This window comes from Octopus sinensis, linkage group LG17 (assembly GCF_006345805.1).
Source record: "Octopus sinensis linkage group LG17, ASM634580v1, whole genome shotgun sequence".
In the NCBI taxonomy this organism is placed as follows: domain Eukaryota; kingdom Metazoa; phylum Mollusca; class Cephalopoda; order Octopoda; family Octopodidae; genus Octopus; species Octopus sinensis.
In genome coordinates, this window is record NC_043013.1 from 25,049,065 (window position 1) to 25,073,468 (window position 24,404).

Here is a 24,404-nt window from a genome sequence, read left to right on the forward strand (position 1 = left end):
ACAACTGTCATGTTAGATTTTCTAAATAGGGTGCTGTGGATTTCTGTAAGGGGGGGGTCAACTTTGCCTTTCATCCTTTCAGGGTCGATAAAATAAGCACCAGTTGAGTACTGGGGTCGATGCAATCACCTAGTCTCCTCCCTCAAAGTTTCAAGGCCTTGTGCAATTAGTAGAAAGGATTAAAATCATTATTATGAAGGCGGCGAGCTGGCAGAATTGTTAACATGCTGGGCAAAATGCTTAACAGCATTTTGTCCATGTTTACATTCTGAGTTCAAATTCCACCAAGGTCAACTTTCCCTTTTATCTTTTCAGGGTCAATGAAATTAGTACCAGTCAAGTACAGGGGTCAATGTAATCAACTTGTCCCCTCTTCCAAATTTCAGCCTTTGTGCCTATAGTAGAATGGATCGCTAACTGGGCACCTGGAGAGGCAAGCCCATGCCGTCCAACAGCGTCGTAGGGCGCTGGACAGACGGACCCGTTAAACTGCTCGGGGTCTGGTTCGGTCCGGACCTCCAGGTGGATAAGAACTGGGAAGAGGTGACGAGCAGGGTGGCACGTCTCACCCAGAAATGGGCCGAGAGGAAGCTGTCCCTGAAAGGTCGAGCGGAGGTGGCGAATGCGTACATTGCATCCGTCATCTATTACCGCTTGACCGTCGTCCCTTGTCCCGACCGCTGGTTGGCCAGCTGGTACGCCTGCTCTTCGACTTTTTGTGGAAGGGTCAGGTGCCACTGGTCAGGCGATCCATCTGCTGTCAACGACCGCTGAACGGAGGCCTTGGAATGCCGTGGTTGCTGTTGCGCAGACATGCGCTCAGGCTGCGGCATCTCAAGCGCTTCCTAGACGGTGAACAGTGTGGTCGTCTTTTGTCAGACGCGATTTCCGCAGCTCGTCTCTTTGACGGAGCTGCAGACCTGGATCAACGTAGACCGAGAAAGGCGCTTGGCACCTCGAGTGCCGTCAAGCCCTCTCCGCCGTCCACCAGGCGGGCAATGCGGTCGGTTACAGCTCCACTCTAGCGTTCTATAGAGGTTAGTGGAGGAAAAATGCGACAACGTTCTCGGGGAAACTCTAGGCGTTGAAGATGACGAACTGTGCGGTCTGTTCGGGAGGACTTTCGGGCCGGGGCCGATGGATAATTTCCAGAGGTCTCTCGCTTGGCAGTGCTACCGAGGGGCTCTGCCTGTTCGAGATAAACTCTACCGGCACGGAAGTGCCGTCAGCCGGGCCTGCCCGAGGTGTTGCCAGGACGACGAAACCGTTCTGCACGCACTCGTTCAGTGCCCGAGTATTGCTGAAATATGGGTTATGTCGAACAGCTACTGTCACGTGTAGGACGGATCCGACTATCGGCCGAATCCATAGTGAAGATTGCCCCGCCGACCTCCTTTAACAAGGAGGGCGAGGCCGTTTTCTTGTGCCTAGTGGCTGTGGCGAAAGAGGTCGTGTGGTGGACTCGTTTAAAAGGGCTAAAGACAGACACTTTCCTCTTTGGTCAAGGCCTCATCAACTTTTTCAAGTTTCACTTGAAAAGGAAGATGAGGTTAGAGAGGAAAGTGCTGTCCGATACCAAGTTTTATGAAAGGTGGGTGAATTGTGCGAGGACTGGCCTGTATAAATGGACAGTTCTCAGGTTTCGCTGTGATTTCAAAGAAAAAGGTAATGTAAAAGGAGAAGAAAGGGGACTCTCTACACCCACTTTTTTGACCAGGCTCCCGTTGGCTTTTGTAGGGTTTTTTTTCCACCAGGAACCTTTCGAAACGTCTCCCCCTTTTGGGAGTTTTTCATTGTTGAATTTTATAAGTTGTTATAAAGATTTTTACTCGATGTTTTAAAAAACGGCAAAACCCTTTGTAACCTTTCGTCCTGTCTTGTCCCTCTATGTAATCATGCGTGTCAGCCCTTGTGGCCAATAAAAAAGAATTGATTATTATTATTATTATTATTATTATTACTTACTTACTTTTAATCTACATGTTTGTTACAATCACTTGCTGAGGCCACCCAGTGTCCTAGGGTGAGTGAAGGATAAGAGATGTTACAGTATGACTGAAAGCTTCTTCATGTAATACAACACAGATATCTAAATGGATAGGGTTCTTTTAAGGATGTGGGTAATACTTATCAATACAATCTTTTGGATGTCTCTGAGATATGGTTCTCCTGGGATCTTATTTAGATGTTTCTGATATCCCTTTATTATCATGTCTAGCACACCTACAATAACAAAAACAGTTCTCATTTTAAAATACTGCATCTTTCGTATTTCAATTTCCAGGTCCTTATATTTGACTCAATTTGTCAAATTCCTTTATAGATGTACAGCGGGAACACTTACACCTATAAGTCTACAAGTATTTTCTTCCCTGTCTTTGATAATTATGTCAGGTCAATTAGCCTGGATATTATTATTATTATTATTATTATATTATTATTATTATTATTATTATCATAACTAAAGCTGACAATATCATTAAAACATCAGAAAATGTTTTAAATTTATTTCAGAGATTTTTGTTCTGAGTTCAAATCCTGCCAAAGTCGATTTTGCCTTTCATTCCTTTGGTATCAATAAAATGTGAAGGCATGTGGCTAAGGTATTTGGTTCATGATCGTAAGATTGTGAGTTTGATGCCTGGCCACATGTTGTGTCCTTGAGCAAGACACTTTATTTCATGTTGTTCCAGTCCATTCAGCTGGCAAAAATGTACCTGTAATTCAAAAGGGCCAGCCTTGGCACATTCAGTGTGTCACACTGAACCTCTCTGAGAACTACATTAAGGGTTTGCATTTCTGTGGAGTACTCAGCCACTTGCATGTTAATTTCATAAACAGGCTGTTCAGTTGATCAAATCAGCTGGTACACTTTTTGTAATCACCAGAGAGCCAGGACACTGATATAATGATGTACCAGTTAAATACTAGGGTTGACATGCCATCTAAACGTTGGGCCTCATGGAGGCAGTGGTGTCAAGTCGAGATCATAGTCATAGCCAATGCCAGTGGCACATAATTGGCCCATTAAAAGTACCCTTCAATCTTTGGGCAATATTCTGTGCTTGTGAAGACCTGTTGAACCAAGTGAAATTATAGTTGTGGCCAATGCCAGTGCCATCTGACTGGCACACATGCCTGTGACATGTAAAAAGCACTATTCGAGCATTGAGCCTTGTGGAGGTAGTGACAGGTGACCAAGATCTTTGGCAATATACTGTGCTTGTATAGACCTGTGAAGCCAAGTGAGACTGTAGTCGTGACTGATGCTGGTATCAGGTCAATGGCATGTAAAAAGCGTCCATTACACTCTCAGAGTGGTTGGCATTAGGAAGGGCATCCAGCCACAGAAACCTTGCCAAATCAAATTGAAACTTGGTGCAGCCTTCCGGCTTACCAGTTTTCAAACTGTCCAACCCATGCCAGCATATAAAGCGGATGTTAAATGATGATAATGATGCTGCTGATGATGATGATGTAATCAACTAGCACCATCCCTTCAAAATTGTTTGCCCTCTACCAAAATTAGAAACACTTAGTTGAGCCTGCAGTAATTAATTATTATGGGTCTTTACATACCAAGTTCAAATTCCTTTGAAGTTAACTTTGCTTTTCATCCTTTGAGGGTCAATAAGATGGCATGTAAGTATTCATCATCATCATCATTTAACTTCTGGGTTGAACAGGTTGACAGGAGCCAACAGACCAGGGAGCTGCACCAGGCTCGAATCACCTGTTTTGGCATGGTTTCCACGGCTGGATGCCTTTCCTAATTCCAACCACTGTAGAGTGTATTGGATACTTTTTACTTGGCACCAGCACAGGTGCTCTCTACATGGCATCAGTACTGATGCTTTTTTATGTGGCATAGGTGTCCCTTAAGTGGTGCTAGCAAAGGTGCATTTTAACTTACTCTCTCCCCACAATTCTCTGACCTTGTGCCTAATTTAAGAAACAGTTATTATCATTAAAGCATTGAGCAAAATGCTCTGCAGTATTTGATCCAGAATTTTGTCTCATGAGTTCAAACTTCATTAAGGTCAACTTTGTCTTTCACCCTTTTGGGGGTTAATATAATAAGTCACCAGTCAAGTACTGGAGTCAGTTTAATCAACTAATCCCTCCTCTCCAAATTTCAGGTTTTGTCCCTATGTTAGAAACAATTATTATTCATTATTTCTGTTGCTCTTTTATTTTATTGATACACAAACATTTAAAATTTAACCAGTATGGAAAGTTTTGTTTGGGAATTTTTGTTTTTTTTTTGCTTTTTTTTGGAGGGAGTGGATTTTGGTTGTTTTAGTGACATACAATTTACATAACTAAAATATCTGCATGATTACAAGGATGGGTTAGCCTTACTGGTTATGTAATGAGTGACCTTTCAGGACATTTAAACAATTATGAAAGCTAAGATTGATCATTGCATCAATTTGCATAATTTTTACAACTAATTATAGACAGCACCAGACAAGGAAGAAGAATAAGTTAGCACTAGATGGCTCCTGCTACTAACTTCTAATCTTTATGCTATACATGTTGTCCATGCTGATACATGGTGGGAAAATGCATGGGGCAGAGAAGACATGGGAGGAAGAGGTGAAGTCTAGACATCGAAGCTAACAAACTAAATGCAAACCAACAGAGATCCTATATGCTAGAAATAGCAGTCAAATTTCCTTCAAATTACACTGCATTTTTTTGAACAGTGGTCCTTTATAAGAGTATAATTAAAGTTAACATACTTATATGTCAGTGAATGATGGGGGTCACCATATGGTTACTTCATCCACTAACAATAACAGCCAAATCTCTAAAATCAAATCCTTCTGTCTTAAACAAAATTGACATTGTGTAATGTAGTCCAAGATAAGCAATGCCTGAAATAGAGATGGGATGGTCATATCTAAGGAGCTTTTAACTATAGTCTTTTCAGTTAAGTTTTACCTGGAACTAAACAAAAACCAACAAAAATATCATTAGGAAACATTCATGTTGTGGACCAGTCATCAAATTCTGTTATTAAAACAAAGAATATTGTATTTTCTCTTTTGCAATGTAAGCAAAGGTGTAACTAGGTAAGCTTCTTATAGGTAAGACTTCAGGTTGCCTCCCTGATGTTATATCCAAATCATGTGGAACAAAATAATTATCCATTAAAACATGGATAATTTTTTATTCTGACTCTAAGCACAAGGCCCGAAATTTTGGCGGGGGAGGGTCCAGTCGATTAGATCAGCCCCAGTATGCAACTGGTACTTAATTTATCAACCCCGAAAGGATGAAAGGCAAAATCAACCTCGGCGGAATTTTAACTCAGAACATAAAGACATGTGAAATACTGCGAAGCATTTCGCCCAAAGTGCTAACGGTTCTGCCAGCTCACCATCTTAACATGAATGATTATTAACAAGATTATTTCTTTCACCATCCATGTTTATTCTAACTAATATTATCTTTTATTTTCTACTTGTTTCAGTTATTAGACTGCAGCCATGCTGGAGCAATGCTTTGAAGAATTTTTAGTCAAATCAATCGACTCTAGTACTTGTTTTCTCTTTTGCTTTTTTACAGCCTGATATTTTTATTTTGCTGAATCGCTAAGTTATGGGGACATAAATGCACCAACATCGGTTATCAAGCAATGATGGGAGACAAACACAGACACAAGTACGCACACACACACACACATATATCTAAAAAAGGAGCACTCTGTTGGTTATGATGACGAGGGTCTCAGCTGATACGATCAACGGAACAGCTTGCTCGTGAAATTAACGTGCAAGTGGCTGAGCAATCCACAGACATGTGTACTCCTAACATAGTTCTCAGGTAGATTCAGAGTGTGACTAGGCTGGCCCTTTGAAATACAGGTGCAACTCTTTTTTGCCAGCTGAGTGGACTGGAGCAATGCTAAATAAAGTGTCTTGCTCAAGGACACAACACGTCACCAGGAATTGAACTCACAGCCTTTCATTCATGAGTCAAATGCCCTAACCACTAAGCCATGCGCTTTCACTCACACACATATATATATGTATGAAAGTGAACCTCCTTGAACTGTATTATATACTTCATAGTATATACCTTATATACCATTCATATTTTTTAAAAAACACACCAAACTCTATGGATCTTTCAACTGAAAATCTTAACTGCTCTTAATTTCAGTACAAAAACAAATTTTTTCAGTCCTTTTCTTAACAGTCCTCTTTTTCTCACACTTCCTTCCATATGTATACAACATGGGTTTTATTTACATATATTTTTATGTATATTTATATATATATACTCATATTTTATTAATATTTTTTAAAATGTGTCGATATATATTAATATATGTATATGCATTTTAAGTTGAATTTATAAATGTATGAGTATGATTGCCTAATTTGTCTATCAATCCACTCACAAGGCTCTGGCCAGCTCAAGGCTATAATAGAAGACACTTGCCTAAAGTGCTATGCAGTGGGACTGAACCAGGAACCATGTGGTTAGGAAGCAAGCTTCCTATTTCTTTATTGCCCGCAGGGGGCTAAACAGAGAGGGGACAAACAAGGAGAAAGGGATTAAGTCGATTACATCGACCCCAGTGTGTAACTGGTACTTAATTTATCGATCCCAAAAGGATGAAAGGCAAAGTCGACCTCGGCAGAATTTGAACTCAGAACGTAACGGAAGATGAAATACCTATTTCTTTACTACCCACAGGGGGCTAAACACAGAGAGGACAAACAAGGACAGACAAACGGATTAAGTCGATTATATCGACTCCAGTGCATAACTGGTACTTATTTAATCGACCCCGAAAGGATGAAAGGCAAAGTGACCTCAGCAGAATTTGAACTCAGAATGTAACGGCAGACAAAATACTGCTAAGCATTTCACCCGGCATGCTAAGCCTTTCAACCATGCTCTGATTATACTGCATAAGAGGAGCTGGAAGCTCTCTCATGTTTTTATGCACAGCATCCCAGCCAGTAAAAGCTATTCACTCTCCCTTTAGATCGAACTCAGTTTGACCAACAAACTGGTTGAATTAGTTGTTATTTCAGCTACTCTTAGCAAGACACATTTTAGCTGAATGAGGGATCAATTTGCTATCAACAAATTACATTCATTGATATCCCTTTGAAGCATAAATCTGAAGATGTTGAGGCTTGGTATTTGGCAGAAACGTTAGCAAGCCGGGCGAAATGCTTAGCGGTATTTCGTCTGCGTTACGTTGTGAGTTCAAATTCCGCCGAGGTCGACTTTGCCTTTAATCCTTTTGGGGTCGATAAATTAAGTACCAGTTACGCACTGGGGTCGATGTAATTGACTTAATACCTATGTCTGTCCTTGTTTGTCCCCTCTGTGTTTAGCCCCTTGTGGGTAATAAAGAAATTGGTATTAGCCACATCAATTTTAACACAGGGCCTGCAATTGTCAGGAGCCCTGTCTCTCCTCTACTTAATAGCTTACTTGACACAAATGAAGTTCTGCTTATATTACACTCACCATGTGCTTTACTTGTCATTAAAAGCATTGCAAGAAGGAGATGAAGGTGGGGACAATGCTGATCCCCACTCCTACTGGGGCACATCTATGAGGGGATCCTAATTTTCATGAAACATATGTCTATTAAAGTGGAATGCCAATAGTGTTTTTGGCCCTGTACTCTGAGAACCCTTGCTAAACTATACTGCTAGGAAGTGTGGGTTCAATTTGAGAATAGTCAGTGGAGGTCCTCTACTCTACAAAAGCTAAAGGTTAATGTTTTATGTTTTGTGCAGCACGCCAGTCCCAGCCAAAAAACATTGATTGCTTGAGGCTCTCTATCATTAGTCACAAATTCATTATAATGTTCTCCACTCAAGCGTACGTGCAGAACCCCATTTGAACAAATTTTAACTGGCTGAATTTGCCACTATCATTTTTTTTTTTTTTTTTTTGTAATTTAAATGTATCAATACATAAAAGAAATTTTTTTACCCTAAATTTGCAAAATGTTACCAACAACTGTGAATTGAAACACTAAATACAACACAAAAAGCAATTAGTAACAGGTGTAAACATATACGGATATCGATAGGAGATACAAAGTTGACGAGGGCGAAGTCTACAAATTTTACATCATGAAATACAAAGGTCTTTTGCCGTCATTTCAAAGTGGTAACTGAATATTTCATAACGGAATAATTTCTTCTTAAATATATCGCCATGTCATCAGAAATATATGATGTAAGTTTTTTAATGGTTTCAGTTTCAATTTTTTACTTTACCATTTACAGTAATTAATTTTAAAACATTTTATTATGCTTTTTTTTTACACCCTTCGCTGTTTATTTTAATCCATGTGGATTAAAACGAATTTTTCAGAATAAACAACATGAACTGGAGCAAATCTTGCACTCCAAAATTTCCTTTAACGTCAATTCTAAGAGGTTGATGACATTAAACTTGGGCATTTTGTCGAAAGAATGTCTAAACTTCTGATCGCAGACTATTTCGTTTAAAAGAATTTAAGAATATATGTGAGAGAAATCAAAGTGCTTTAAGTTTATTTTCCCTTTTCCTTTAAATTATCAGAATTTCGCTCAAATATAATTTCTCATAGTAATAACCTAACTGTGCCGCTACACGTAAAATATACTTTTATATCTTAAGTAACAGATACTGATAAAAGTTGTGACCACTTCTCTTTTAATTATATCTGTTATAATCAGTAACATTGCTGTATGTCTTGATTCTATATATAATACTTTGATTAAGTCATTTTTCTTTTTTCGTCTTGTCCTTAATATTAGAAACGAACTTAATGTCGAAAAATTAATACAAAATTTACATATCTTCTAATTAAAAATTACAGCAGAGACAAATTGTAAAAGTTGTGGCACTAAATGAAATGTTGAAATCCACTGAACTTCGCCTTTTTTCGTTCGACAGATAATTTCGCATTTCAACACTTCTTTCTCCTTGCTTAAATCTTCCTCAACAAGTTATAAAGATTTAGTTTAACCACTCCCTTTTTTTTTGTTTTTTTTTACTAAAACATTCACCAGAACAAAATATGAAAAGTATTAAAGTGGCCTTTAAACGCCCTAGCTTTTTTCTTTCTTTTTTTTTTTAAATATTGTTAGTTTTTGAATAACTTTTAAATGTTACACACCCACTTTTTTTCCCCTTTAAACATTTATAAGACATATAGAAACCAATTTCTGAAATAACTAACTTTTAAGCAGTTATAAGAAAGATCGAATTAACAACACATCACACTCTCTGATGATATTGACTCTCGAAGCTCAAAAGGAGCCAGCGCTCGATCGATTAGAAATAGCAGTCAAATCATCCGGAACAACTAGTAAAGATCACATTACTCACCTTGCCCGGCCTGTGAAATATTGTTCACGGACATCTGGGAGAACTTCTAGGCAGTACTCGACCACCAGACTCATACCTATAGTAGACAGAAAACCAAGATCTTTTTATATTATAGAACTGCAAATCCATGGAATAAAGCAACAATTACAGAACACAACTAAGATTTGGAAAACACCAAGTAAAATGACAGCTAATAAATTACTAAAGGAATTCCCTCCCTCGGGCATTGAGAAGTCCTTTTACTGAAGCGAAAAACGTTACTGTAGAATCCAATTTCCAATTAAACGATTTTACTTCTACGGTTTATCTTTATGATGAACATCTCTTCACAAAAATCGCCAGTGAAGAATTCATCCAATTGTTGTTGGTTCAGATTAGTATATACCTCAGGACATACACTAAGTGCAACGGTTGAAACTTCACAGCTTACCGTCTGTGTACTGGGGATCTCAAGAGCTAAAACGAAAATCTGCTACACATACTCAATAGGAAATTGCACGTCTGTGTATGTTAGTTTTCGAAAAGGTAGTTTCTTCGAAAGGTCGCAACACTAATTCTGGCAAATCGCGGTCTAATTTTTGTGTATTGATCAGAGATCAGAGTATCGGTTCATTTCAGTAATTGCCTCATGAGATGACCAACTAAACACAATTGGCAATTAAAGACAGCTGTACTATCATTGACTGGATTTAATTCTGCCGTGATAAGCATCTAACAGCAGCGAAATATTTCCGTCCAAATCTTGAGAAAATAGGCAAACCAGGAGTTACAGAAATTGATTCGTCTTTATGTATCGCAAACGCCACATAAGAAAATCAAGGAAGATGAGGTGCGCCTGAAAAAAAAAAATGGTTTTCTTATTCCTGTTGAAAGCAGACGCACGGAATCTCTTATTCTGCTCGTTGAGAAATGGGTTTGGCGGTCCCAAATTAATCGTTTGCTTATACACATAGATACGTTTATAGAACCTTGAAAATATATATAATTTGATCATGGAGTCGTTTAACAATTCTAGATATTTTGTGAATCGGTTAATTGAAACGTTTACAAATGGAACGGAATCCATGTGGTCGCATGCAAAAGACAAATTCAATTCTGTGAAAGGAGCAAACCGTGATATCGCGGAAATTTGATGACGAATTCTTTTGACAATTTCGGAACCAAGTTGCCACAGCAATTTATCCTTTGTGACATGAAAACATTTTAGAGCGATCTATTATAATTTGACGGTCATGTAATGACAAGGTGAAAGTGGGATCAATGAAAATGAAAAGAAAATCACAATCGTTTAATGATCTGCAATGACTAAAAGATCGTCAAAGAAAAAAAAGAATTTTTTCTCTGTGAAATTGAAGGTTTATGTTAATATATTTGAAAAAAAACTGGTTGGGCGGGGCGAGCCATAAGCGTTTTAAGAATCAGAGAAGAGGATCAACATTTTCAGCGATACTCTATTATCGAGTTTGTTACATCGTTGGGATTAACTTACAATCCAGCGATTAATTGTATCAGCCTAAATGTTTCGTTTCCTTTTATTTTATTGCCGATTATTTTCACTTTCGTTCTCTTGACTTCTTTTTGCTGTGTTGCCCATTACATACATATATACATATGTAGCATACGCTTAATGAAATCCCCACCTCTCTCTCTCTCTGTTATATATAACATAAATACGAATGTAGTAGATAACAGCTAGCCTTCGGTCGCTTGGACCCTGTTGTGTCCACTACTCTGATTGGTTGATATTGGCGCAATTTGTCTCTTGCTCTATTACGCGCCAATGTGCAATCCAACCAATCGCAGCCTTCTAGGTCCCGTGACACAGTCTTCTAAATTGTCTGTTGGAGCCTCCTAGTCTCTATAAAAGCTAGATCAACAAACCGTATTTCGTCTTTGGTTCTAGACCTTCTAAGGCCTAACCACTGACCACAGAGCACTCAGCCAGTTCCAGCGACAGACAACACCAGCAGCATTCCGGACCTCCACTCCCGTCGCCTTCATCTTATCGACACCAACAACATCTCTACGTACACAGCAACTTCGCTTAGGTTTAACTTCCCACTGTTTGTGAAATACTTCACCATGGTTAACAGTAAGCTCAACCTACGAGAACCTTTTGTACCAAGTAACCCGGCAGCAGCATGGTAGCCACCACTTCGTACAACACGTACCACACAGGCTCTGCTATTTCGCCTCAACTTCTTGTACAGAACTTCAACTATTGTGTACCTTACTACTTCATTGTGTCTGAACTTCTAACGTCCTGTTATAGACTCTTTCTATGCTCTGTATATTATCTCACTCGCATACACCCTTGTTTGTACACACATATACATTGTGTATGCATGACGGCCTGTATATTGTAATTATTATTATTATTATTATTATTATTATATATGTACTTATGTCGTACACACAGACACACACTCTGCTATCACGTAAATAAAACCTTTCACTTAACATTCTACGGTCGTGTCGTCTCTCTTTTCCTTTCTGGCACTCACTCATTTATCCATTTTCGCTTTTATTGTAAGTGACTGTGCGGTGTATTAAATGAGTCATTCATTCGTCACCTCTCCTTTCGCACGGTCGTTCTACACATACATGCACGCATACATACATACATACATACATACATACATACATACATACATACATACATACATACATACATATCTTTTTATACCTACGTCATACCTAGAACCAACACTGAGTCGGATCTACGGTTTACATTAGATTTGGTACCTATATATATATGTGTGTGTGTGTGTGTGTTTATCACCCGATGAGACATATCTGCACCACTTGATGCTCCTGAACCAGTTGTTGAGTGTCCCACCCGTGAGGGATATGTAGTGACTTCATTTAGACATAGATTCGAACCTGAATCGGCAAATTTCGACAGCATTTTTTTTTTCTCTCAGAAAAACAATGGTTGACAGCAGATACATTTAACATATGGCTTTGCCAAACCGATTTATGTCTTTTCCACTTGAGCCTCCTAACCTTTTCTTGCCCATGAAAGTTAGAACTGAGATAACACTCCCAACGAAATCTGTTGTTCTCTGCAATATACCTATTTTTCTAGCTAGTTTTGTATAGTTATAAATACTAGAACTCCGTAAGTCAAAGTCAATTAGTGAGAACCGACTAACAGGGAAGCTGGTTGAGCGACTAAACGAAACGCCGTCTCTAAATGAAAAGGCACAGAGGGATAACCGGTAACTCACCAATTAAGCAGTTGTTTCGTCCCACCACTCTCACTTCCACTAGCTCACTTCCTCTTCTCTTTGACATTACTATCTTTTTCTCTGCTGCTAGAATGACGAGAACACAAACACGCCTATACAAGAAAGATCTACGATATCTCTCTTTACTTCACATGCTTTACAAATTATATTATACCAGCCCGTCGCGGTTTGGCTATAACAATATGTAACTTCGATCACTGTTCTTCTTTCATCTTGCACATCTGCAACATCAACATCCGTTACAACTGGTGACCACTGGCTCCACCTAAAATACCGTTACAGATGGATGCTAGGTGTGTCGAAACAATTGTCGTATATTCTATCTTCCGTCCTTCATTTACCATATATGTATATATATATATATATATATATATATATATATATATATATATATATATATATATTATATTATATTATATTATATTATATTATATTATATTATATTCAGGCTAATTCAATGGTTTGTAAATGAATATATTTACAAGTATTCATGATGATATCAAAAGATCGATCTTCGAATTAATTTTAATCGACTAGTTGACTTTTAAGCTATCTAAATGTATACGCAATTGGAGTAGTATTAAAATAGCCCGCTGTATGTCATACTTAATGTATATACATTGTTAGTAGGCCAGTTCTGCGGTATTTGTCCTGAGGTAACATCTCTCAAGGATGTGCTATGTTAAAAGCAATAAATATTGGAAGGGAACGAAAATTCTTCGCAACAGCGACAAGTAAAAGCGCCAATGGAAGCGACAAATTGTTGTCCGTATGTGATTGGTTGCGAGTATGTTTCATTGAAAATACTTCAAAAGGTCGAAATGCACTTGGTGTTGTCGCTGGACGAAGTGTGTAGTAGTTTACAGTTAATCCGTTAACTAGTATATTAGAAGGTAGGATTAATTTGCTCCGCATCAGCAAAAAGACATACGAAAGAAGGATTTCTCCTTAAGCAGATAAATAGCCCCGGACACCCCACCCAAAAAAATCACCACTAGAATCTGTCAGTGTTATATATACATTAAAGCTTAATTGGTACTTGTTACTACAAATATACGTGGCGCTTTTGGTTGTTCACCATTTCTCGTCGCTTTTATTGGACTGGCGAAAGAGAGAGGAAGCAGTATTTGTCAGCGGTACACTGGCAACATAAACAAGAGCACAAAATTTTCTGACCTCTCTTGACAGAACGCAATCTGAACAAGCTGTTAGCTCCGTCTCTCTCTTTCCCTGTCTCGCTCTCTTTCCCTCCCTGTCTTCTTCTCTCTTTTTCTCTCTCTCTCTCTATCTCCCAAACTACATGATCTTTCTCACTAGATTCTTATGGAAATGTCTGAGAATGCAACTGATCAAAGTTTAACGATGCTTTAATAGCTAGTTCGATATTCAAATGTTTCAAATTCAAATACCGTCATCTATTTCGCCTTTTATCGGAAATCAGAAAACTAATTAAGATTCAATTGATTGAGCTATTTATTATACATTAAAAGCATCTATAAAAAAAAAAAGACAGAAAAGTTCTCTTTTATATTGCCTATCAGCCTAAGTGGTTAATCAACACGTACTTCTACATATTCGTAAAATTCATATTTGAATGAGACCGTAATTCATAGAGAGGACAATATCAGTTTTCTATTACCTCATCCTTTAAAACAATGTTCCAGTTAATGTATGTTATTGGGGGTAGTGCTGTGCATATGAATGCATATGAATGCACCCGGAAAGTCATTGGGGTTATTCATATTTTCATGAAAAACAAGTTCTTTTGGTTCCCATGTCTAGTGTGATCGAGAAATGTTGCTGAAATAAAAGAATGGAAATCAACAAATGTAGTCTGTAACCTAATGAAATCGATATACAGCAAATCGATGTCCTGTTCAACTGAAATTTTGTTTTGTATTGACACTAGCTGAAACAAGAATAGCAAACGACCTACTCTACTTATTCCTTGCTCGGGAAGGGGTACTGTAAAAGAGAGAGAGAGAGATGGGGAAGAACCAATGCGTGGCAAAGAAACTACTTTCTCATTAGTCCAATCAAATGATGAGCAACTAAGACCTCACTTGGTAGCATGGAAGCTGCTGCGTTATCCCCCCTTTTGATTGCTTGTAAACATCAAAACAAAATAAATGTTACAACTGGTGAGGAAGATGTCAATCTGGTTGAACATGCCATGCATATGTGCACAAGACACAAGTGAATCTGCATGATGTGTGTACGAAATGCCAGTGAGTCTATCCGATGTGTGTGCATCTATAAACTTATAGAAAAATTATAAAGAAAGGGTTATGGTGTTTTAGTATATGTACAAATACGAGTTTGAGTTTCTGGCTACTACGTGTTCTTTGTTGAAAATTGAGTTACTTTGTAAAATGAAATAGTTTGTTAATAGAGTTCTGTATTGAAAGTGCAGCTGCGAAGTGTGGTGAGTTTTAGTAACAATGTCGAGGTTACGGTAATTAACTCAAGTGTGTTCTTCATGTGTGCTCATGATAATACCTGCTAACTGGGGCGACGTAACCGGTGAGCTAGTAAACATTCTACATAGCTGTATCTGGGCATTCAGTAGAAACAGTATCTTGGTTGACATGTCATATCTAGTCTGCAAACCATTCTAGTAGATAAATTTAGACCTTAATGACTTAACCTCTCTCTAATATAAGTTGCTGATAGGTCTGAAAGATAGTTAAAACAGCGAGGTCCTCCGAGTCATCAGGATGTTATCAGTGAGAAAACAAATTTGTAAGATTTAATAGGGCTATGTGGTCGAGAATAGAAAACAGATTCATAGCCTAAGCGATATCATATCTCAATATGGTTAAACAGAGTGTGCATACTTCATAAGGCACAAGTTTTAATGAAGCAATAATTTACACAGAGAAAAGTAATCAGTTTTAATTGAAACGTCCATTAAAATAAAAAGGTTTGATTTGACATGTGTTACTGAGTATATTCATATGTACAACATAGGAACAACATACGAATATGTTCGAAAACCTTGACAGGGTAAAAGTACCCAGAATTCTGGAAACGAAGGACTGGATATAGTGATTCATGTGAAGAGGTGGGCATGGGATTAGGGAAAAGCGAGTCGTTAGTGCCTGAAAAGAGGCAACACGAGACCAGACAACTTTGAGGTAGAAGAAAAGCAATAGAAGCAAAAATTGGAAATAGCATGTCTGTAGCTCGGAGGTTTGTTTCCAAGTTAGATTCTTTAAAATCGAAACGATTTGTAACAACCACTTCCTGGTTATTTCTAAGTATGCACACCGCAGTTTTCTAAAATTTTATTGTAGCTTCGCCTTTTGTTCAGAATGTGTCGTCTTGTTACCTGTCACATGACGTGTCGACTTCCAAATTTAAACTTGCATTCCGAATGAATACTTTAAACATGTGATATAATCTAAAATCACTATCACATGATAAGAGCAAACTATCTTGCCTAATTTGTCTGTGCTTTTCAAGCTAAAAAGAAAAAAGAAAATGCACACACACAAGTGGCTATGAACCCCCTCCTCTCTATAAGTAGAAGTGGTTCTTCCATTTGCTGCAGAAACTTCTCTTTGTCGGTATTGTACAAGGATATGAAACCAGTTTTTTTTATATATTACTATATCCTTCTGCCTATGATTAAGAACTTATGGACGACATTGTCGTATGCGCTTTTATAGGAACTCACCAAAAATGTGTCTTATAATATGTTCTTTTCCATACACACTTTTTTTCGTTGTCTTGCACACTCTTCTTTACAAATAATGTATACTTTGTATTACTTTGAAACATTCCGACCGAAATTTGTATAAACTTAGCCTTTACCAACTATTGGCAATTAGGGCATTCTTTTTCAGTTGAATCGCTTATGTTTATGCATTTTGTGTGTGTGTGTATTATGTGTTCGTGTGAGTACTATGTCTTTTTTTTTTTGTATATATGTATGTGTTAATATGTTTTGTAAGTATGTATGTGTTTATGTGCATGTGTACAAATATACATACATGCATGCCTAGATATGCAGCTATGTGCATGAGTACACAGATAAAGCAAAACATACAAATCTGCATACATACATACATACATACATACATACATACATACATACATACATACATACATACATACATACATACATACATACATACATACATACATACATACATACATACACACACACACACACACACACACACACACACACATAAAGACATAATACATACACAAAAATGCATAAACATAAGCGATTCAGCTGAAAATAGATTAAAGAAATGAAGATTTTGTACAGAAATTTCTGAACGAATACTTTCATTATCGTGATACTTAAACCGAAAGACTGCCCAGCTATTTAACTGAATTAAATTATTTTAATGGAAAGACTCATCTTTATTGCCCTGTATTCTTGTGTCATTCATCTTATCTGACGCTCATATGGCTTACGACACGACACACTCCATAACGTGTCAGCCTGGTCTTGTTGGTCACCATTTTGTTATGATCTCCTTGCATCCCTACAAAAAATTCCCCCTTACCCATTTCTGCCATACTTGACACCAGCCACTTCTAAGCATCCCAACATTTTATAGTCTCATGATTAATTGTCTAAGTGAAGGCCTCACTCCATCTGATGTTTCTTTTAACAAACCGGTTCAGCTTCTCTTATTCCAGTCAGTCTACTTTTATTTTACTCTTGTTAAATTAATGTTAACATATTTAGTACTGGGAGCTGCATTCAAAAGCTAATTAGAAATAAGTGTGAGAAAAAATATTAGTCATTGTTTAGTATTGTTTTCATATCTCTGGCAATTACAGACCTAATTTGCCCCACGACGTAGATGTAACCATTGACCTTCGACTGCTAGAATTAGCAATCAAAAGCCATACTCTACGTCTTAAAAAAAATGGAATACATGGTCTGGAAAAGACGTTATGGCCATGGCTCGGGTGTCTTAGCATAGGTTTGCTTGTTCGTGGCTGACCTGAGCTAGGCAGCAACTTTAATGAGTATCTGTTCTTTAAAATAAAGAACACTCACGATTATTTAATAAGGTTTACCTAATGCAGTAGAATATTTTACTGCAGCATGTCTCAATCAATATACAAACAATCTTCACATGTGTTTTTCATCTCGGGCTATCTTCAATGGATTTTCTACCGATTCATTGAAAACCTGTTCAACGTATAGGCTGCAACATATACGCAATGTATTCAACTGCTCCTTAATGAAAGTCCATGGTATAAGTAACAACTATTTGCAAAATTGATTCTTAGCATCAGTTGGTGTGCGTGCTTTTCTCCTCATTCATTATTTCCCGTGTGGAAACCTGAAAATATTAGCTTCAACAAGTATTGTGTAAACACTGTCTAGCTTTAAGTTTACAAACAATAATGCAAAAAGAACAGAACCTGAAAAAGAAGACCAGTTGTTTTGAGGAAAGACAGTAGTCTACATCAGCAAAAATTATACTGTGAAGTTTGTAAGTTTGATGTCGTAGGGAGAAGAGAGATCTGACTTTCGGGGTGATTCCTTCGTCCGAGAGGGAGAGAAAGTTTGGATTTAAACAAAAGATTTAACTCTCACTCTCTCTCTCTCCCCCCCTCTCTCTCCCTCTCTCATGATGTCAGATTCCATTTTCCATCACCGCTTACAAACTTGCAAAGTATTTAATAACATCGAAACCAAATATTACCGCAAGTTTAAGTTCCACGTAAATTTTCATTCACTCAGATCGATCCGACCAAATTATGTCATACATCTAGAAAAACGTCAAATCTAAGTTTAGAGTCTTATTCTTTATTTATATATATAACATATAAACATGTACAATAGTGTAATAGCTGTACAACAACATGTAGTAAACGAATATGAAAAAAAAAATGCGCGCTCGCGAACGGGGTGGGTGGGGGAGAGGACTCGGAAAGTTCACATCGTGAATGTTCCGAGTTGTCTCACCACAGCCAAAAAACAGCAAAAATATTGTAATAGGTGTAAAACAACTTGCTGTAAACGAATATGGAAAAAATACGCGCTCACGAACGGGGCGGGGGGACTCGGAAAATTCACATCGTCAGACCATGACCTTTAAACTCTAGCATTTGACCCGAGCAAAAAAAAAATTCTAATGTGTAATAGCTGTACAAAAACATGTCCTTTAAACTCCAGCGTTTGCCCAAGGTGCCATGCAGTGGTACTGTACCTGGAACCGTGTAGTTTGGAAGAATATCCATTTTCTTTAGGGAAAACATCGAATCGCGTGAATTGTCCTGTTCCTCTCCCTCTGTTCTTCAGTAAATGTTTTCAACCATAGCCTCGGGCCAACCAACGCGTCCTTGGAGGCCGAAGGTGGCATTTCAGACTAAAAAAATATCTATGCTATAAACGAAGATGAAAACAAAAATTTGCGCACAAAATTTTCACGATTCTGTCTTCTACATAATGGTATTCACAAAAACAATTGAAAAGTAGATGTTTGTAAGCCATTCAAGAACACACACACGCACACACGTACGTACACACACACACACACAACACACACACACACACACACACACACACACACACACACACACACACACACACACACACACACACACAGGCAGACAGACAGACAGAGAAATGGTTGGATTCACCACAACATTTAAATCTCATTTCAATCTCAATAATTTTGTCGCTTTGAAACCGAGACTTGTTCACTGACAAAACAGATGCAGCACGAATTTTGCCGTAGTTTCAAAGAACGAAAATATTTAGACACAAATGAAATTTAAATTTTGCATTGAAAGTAACGGCTTTTGTTGTTCTGGAATTGCTTACAAACATCTTACACGCTGCAAATTCTCTTAAATATTCAACCTTTCCCTTCCCCTATTTACAAAACTTGCCACTCTTTTTCATTATTTTTTATTCTTTATACAGACAGTTCAGGTTATTAAAATATATTCCCTTTAACAATCCTTTAAATTGTTACCTTATAGAAATACTTATAACCAGTGCGTTGTCCATTTCTTGGGTACAAACAGCAAGTCCATTTCTTGGGTAGAAACAAGTCCATTCTCCAAGAGAAACGTATGCCACCACAACGAATTACAGAAATTGTGTTTTGAAAATAATTTATACATACTTCTGTGCGTGGTCCATTTCTTGGATATAGGCAGCAAGTCTTCATACATACATTATATATATATATATATATATATATATACTAGCAGAGATATCCGGCGTTGCTCGGGATTAAAATGGTATCGTTTGTATATAATATATTACAGTTATGTTGAAACAGGTGATATGGGAAAGAGTAGCTTTGACAACAAAACATTTGGGGAGTAAATGCTGAGCTAATTCGACTAAGCATTATGCTATGTGTCCGTTTGGAGTATTTCGGGCCCCAACCTGTCATGGAAAATTGGGAGTGGAGGTTATGTGATTTTTGAACGCACCAAAAAGCTGTCAGTTGATATACTCTCTTTTGCAGCAGTCAGTGCTGTCTAACACGATCCATCATCTGAAATTTTAACACCGCTTTCGGGTTCGTTGTCCTACATCACGCATAAAGTAAATTTGGAGGAACTGTGGTTGTTCATTTGTGGGTAACATGGAACCTATGTGGTGATAGACTTGCTATTGAACTTTGACGTCGGCGTAAATTCATGTTTATCTTCTTAGAGGCACCAAACGATGTCATTTGAAATGCAGAGTTGTATTGTCTGATATTGTTCAATAAATCCTTTGACTGGATGGAAGTGCCTTCTAGAAGATCCATAAGAGTTTGGGAAGGAGCTAATAGTGCTGGCAATGTTACCTGACCGCCTGAGCAGCACATACCATTTGTTCTATTTGAAAATTTTAAAGTTCCACAGAAACGACAATTTGTGTTTAGCACACCAATTTGGACAGAGTTATCATTTTTATAAAAATGGGATGGATCATATCTGAAAACATCTTCACGAGTTGTGAAGAACGAATTTGTACGTAGTCTGTTTCTGAGAGCTATTCTATTGGACCTCTGTCTAATCATTAAAACATTGATTTAATTGATCCAGCATTAAAGTGCTGCAACATGCATTTGCTGATCTTGAGAAAATCTCATCTCGCTTCTCTCTTCTGACTCGCGCCTTTGGTTTTCTACAATCATCCTTGCTTTATATTTTGTTTCTGAGAGATTACGTCTTTTCTGTGTTTCTCTCGCCCATTCTGTAAAAATTTATTTGAAGAGAGCAGAAGAGAAAGTGAAAAGGACAGAGAAAGAAAAGATGTTTGTGCGTCAATATGAAATGGACGTGTGTGTGTGTGTGTGAGAGAGAGAGAGAGAAAGAGAGTGACAAAGTGAGATAGAGTGAATGAGTGAAGATGTGTGTCGTGATGATTGATGTCTTTTAAGGTACACACACACACATATAGACTATGTGACGTCATCGTATAAAATGTTTACGATAGTTGAGTTGATTTATGGAAAAGATTATGTTAAATTTTTGAAATGCAAATTGTGAATGGAAATTAAGTTTAATTTGTAGCCGAAATAGTATTAAATCTTTTGATATCCCATATGTCAAAATCTGTAACTCGTTTTGGAATGCATAAGGAATATACTTATATATAGAACAGATTTCTTTCAAACTGAAAGTATTACCTCACATTACAATTGAGACATCATGCTGAAATAGTGTACGAGATAAGAGATTGCATATGGCAAAAAATTGTAAATTTTTGTGGCCCATAGCACTGCATAGACGTTGGTTCTTGTATTTGACGCCTGTTACTTTATTTTATTTCGAGTTTATGTATATATGTATGTATAAGCCAATGGGGGAGAGCTCTAAATGGTAGGTAGAGGTAGCTAGACCTGGTAGAAATAACAGCCAAATCTCCCTCAAAACATCCTACTGTCTTAATCCGACAATTCTGCCTATTATGTAGTTTTAATGATAAACTGTAACTAAAGATTAAGATTATTAATCCCCAAATTTCAAGCGTTTTAATAGCAATTAATTTTCTCTTTTTTTTTTTTTTTGCTTAATTAAAATGGTTGCCTTTTCCTCGTAGTTTTTTTTATGTCAGGTGTAAAGGTGAAGAGGGTTAACTTGAACGGGGTTAAGTAATAGAGATGTTTGGTGATTGTATGTGGTTGTTACTTTTCACCAGCATCGGTTGCTCGCTCCAGCGCCATCCATTTTCGGGGCCGGTCGATTCGGCAGGTAAGTTGTTACACACTCCTGAGCGAATTTCCGACTTCCGTCGCACCGTCCTGCTGTCTATATCGACCGACACCCTTTCGGGGATCTAATGCCGAAGCCGGTCGTTCGGTTCATCCCACATCACCAGATCTGCTTACCAAAAGTGGCCCACTTGGCACCGTGCATTCGTCACGTCGCAATGGCTGTGATATACGGCTGCCTCCGATAGGGAGAGGAGAGGCCCGTTTCGTCCGTTTTGAGTTCGAGAGTAGATCGAGGCTGTCAATGTCCCCTGGGCCTCCAATCATTCGCTTTACCGGGCGGAATTGCGAGTCGTTCTCCCGCTAGCGCCAGCTATCCTGAGGGAAACTTTGGAGGGAACCTGCTACTAGACGGCTTGATTGGTCTTTTGCCTCCACACCCGGTTGCGATGATCGATTTGCACGTCAGAGGTGCTTCGGACTTCCAGAGTTTCCTCTGGCTTCGTCCTGACCGGGCGTGGATCGCCATCTTTCGGATCCCCAGCCGCCTGTTACACCTGAGTCGGAACGGGAAAGCGACGATGCGCAGAAGTATCCAAAGAGCATTTGAAGCACATAATGCTTTATGAGTACAAAAAGGGAAACTCTACAGCCGACGTGACTCGAAGCATACACTCAGTTTATGGGAAAGAATGCCTGAATGAAATAAATTGCAGAAGATGGTTTGTAAAATTCAGAAGTGGAGATTTCAGCCTTGAAGATGAAGATCGAACAGGACGTCTAGTTGGGTTCGAGAATAAGTTCCTTGGGGCATTACATGAAGAACCCGGAACCATGTAGTTCGTAAAATACCGAATAGTTTATAACATATTGAATGGTTCATACAGTCAGCTATTGTTTAGAATTCGTCATCAATTATCCCCTGATTGAATGATCATCCTTTTGTTGGTAGAATGTATATATTTATCAATACTTATATATTATTAAAAATATCTTGTAGTAATTAGCACCTTATTATATGTCCTAAGCTCGTTTTAATTGGATCGATAAATAAATTTTTGTTGAGTATTGCAGTCAATCTAATCAACCATACACTGCCTACATTGAGGTTTTGTGCCTAATTAAGAAATGAGCATTTATAAATAATTAATTAAAACTTATTATAACAAAGGTAACATTGAAATGTAATCTATAATACAGAAGAGATATCTTTCTTTGAACAGTTACCAAGTTAATCTTCAGAAGTGCATCAGCACATCACTGCCATACATACATGCATGCATACCTACCAACCTATTTCTTTACTACCCACAAGGGGCTAAACACAGAGGGGACAAACAAGGACAGATAAACAGATTAAGTCGATTACATCGACCCCAGTATGTAACTGGTACTTAATTTATCGACCCCGAAAGGATGAAAGGCAAAGTCGACCTCGGCGGAATTTGAACTCAGAATGCAGCAGTGAACGAAATAACACAAAGCATTTCGCCCGGCTTGCTAACGTTTCTGCCAGCTCGCCACCTACCAACCTGCCTACCTACAATCCTACCTACCTACCAACCTACCTACCTACCTACCTACCTACCTACCAGGCGCAATTTCATCAATTTTTCGTTGGGAGGGCGCAAGGTCAGAAGGGAATACAATTTCAAGAGAAAAGGACAGAATAACATTATTTAGACCGAGAATGAAGGACTTCAGCCAGTTATGGAGAGCATCCTTCACACACACAGCATAGAGTTTTACCATGAGTCGTTTGTGTGGCACAGAGTTGAAGGCTTTAGCAAAATCAAGGTAGACAGTATCCACCCATGAGCCACCATCAGTAACTCGGGTAATGTCCTAAAAAAACTCGATGAGTTGACTACAGCAGTTTGAGTCAGGGATAAAACCAAATTGTGAGGGTCGAATAAGGCAGTGAGAGCTCCAAAAGTTCCAGAGTGTTTCTCTGCCGCAGGACTTCATCAGTTTTGCGATGCAGCTTGTAAGGCTGACTGGACGGTAGTTGACAGGTAATATGCGATCACCTTTTTTGAAGAGGAACAACTCTGGCAATTTTCCAGTGCTCTGGAGTGACAAAGTTAGAATTGAAAAAAGGAAGAGAGCTGGTGCAATAGAAAGAACCTACCATGTTTGAGAAGCAAATAAGTAACACCATCAAGACCAGGAGAGGCATAGTTGCGCTTGTTCTTGAGGTGACGTCACAGCATTGTGTGTGTGAATTTCACAGATGTTACGGAACTAGATTTCAGAGTTGGTGAAGAAGGTACATTGGGATTTTCAGCAGTAAAAATACGAGCATAGCATTCAGCAATAAGCTCAGCACATTCCTTGGGGGTCATCATTCAGTTATCCGACCAGTGTGGGGATTGTGAAGAGGGTCCACTGGGGAGTGAGGTCTCTGTTTTGAACGCATATATTTCCAGAACACGTTGCTGTCAGGGCTAGTTGATATACGTCGTTCAAACTCAAGCACTGCCTTTTTTGTCACTTTCTTGAGACGGTTGGATGATCTGTTGCATCTTCTTCTGTTCTCATTTGTTCTATGCTATCTGTATTTCTGTTCAGCTTCACGACGATCTTTCCTGGCAAGTCGAACTACTGCAGTCTTCCAAATTGCACTGTTTTTATTTCTAGAGTGTTT

The 24,404-nt window shown here is 38.3% G+C and overlaps 1 protein-coding gene and 1 long non-coding RNA gene across 3 annotated transcripts in view; both read left to right on the top strand.

Annotated features, from left to right (window-relative positions):
* Nucleotides 1–24,404, top strand: part of LOC115220954 (ragulator complex protein LAMTOR2) — a 50,916-nt gene that overhangs the window by 7,875 nt on the left and 18,637 nt on the right. Inside the window, exon 1 of one of the 2 annotated variants that reach the window (XM_029791164.2) lies at nt 8,056–8,223. The exons of the other annotated variant lie outside the window; for it this stretch is intronic. Coding sequence (XP_029647024.1) covers nt 8,203–8,223 — 21 coding nt within the window. The 5' untranslated portion in view covers nt 8,056–8,202. Of the gene's footprint in view, nt 1–8,055; nt 8,224–24,404 lie in introns of those variants that run through there. 2 annotated transcript variants of the gene reach the window in all.
* LOC118766756 lies at nt 21,751–23,587 on the top strand. The gene is made up of 3 exons (XR_005002669.1): nt 21,751–21,836; nt 22,553–22,557; nt 23,577–23,587. It is a non-coding gene; the product is annotated as an uncharacterized LOC118766756 (long non-coding RNA).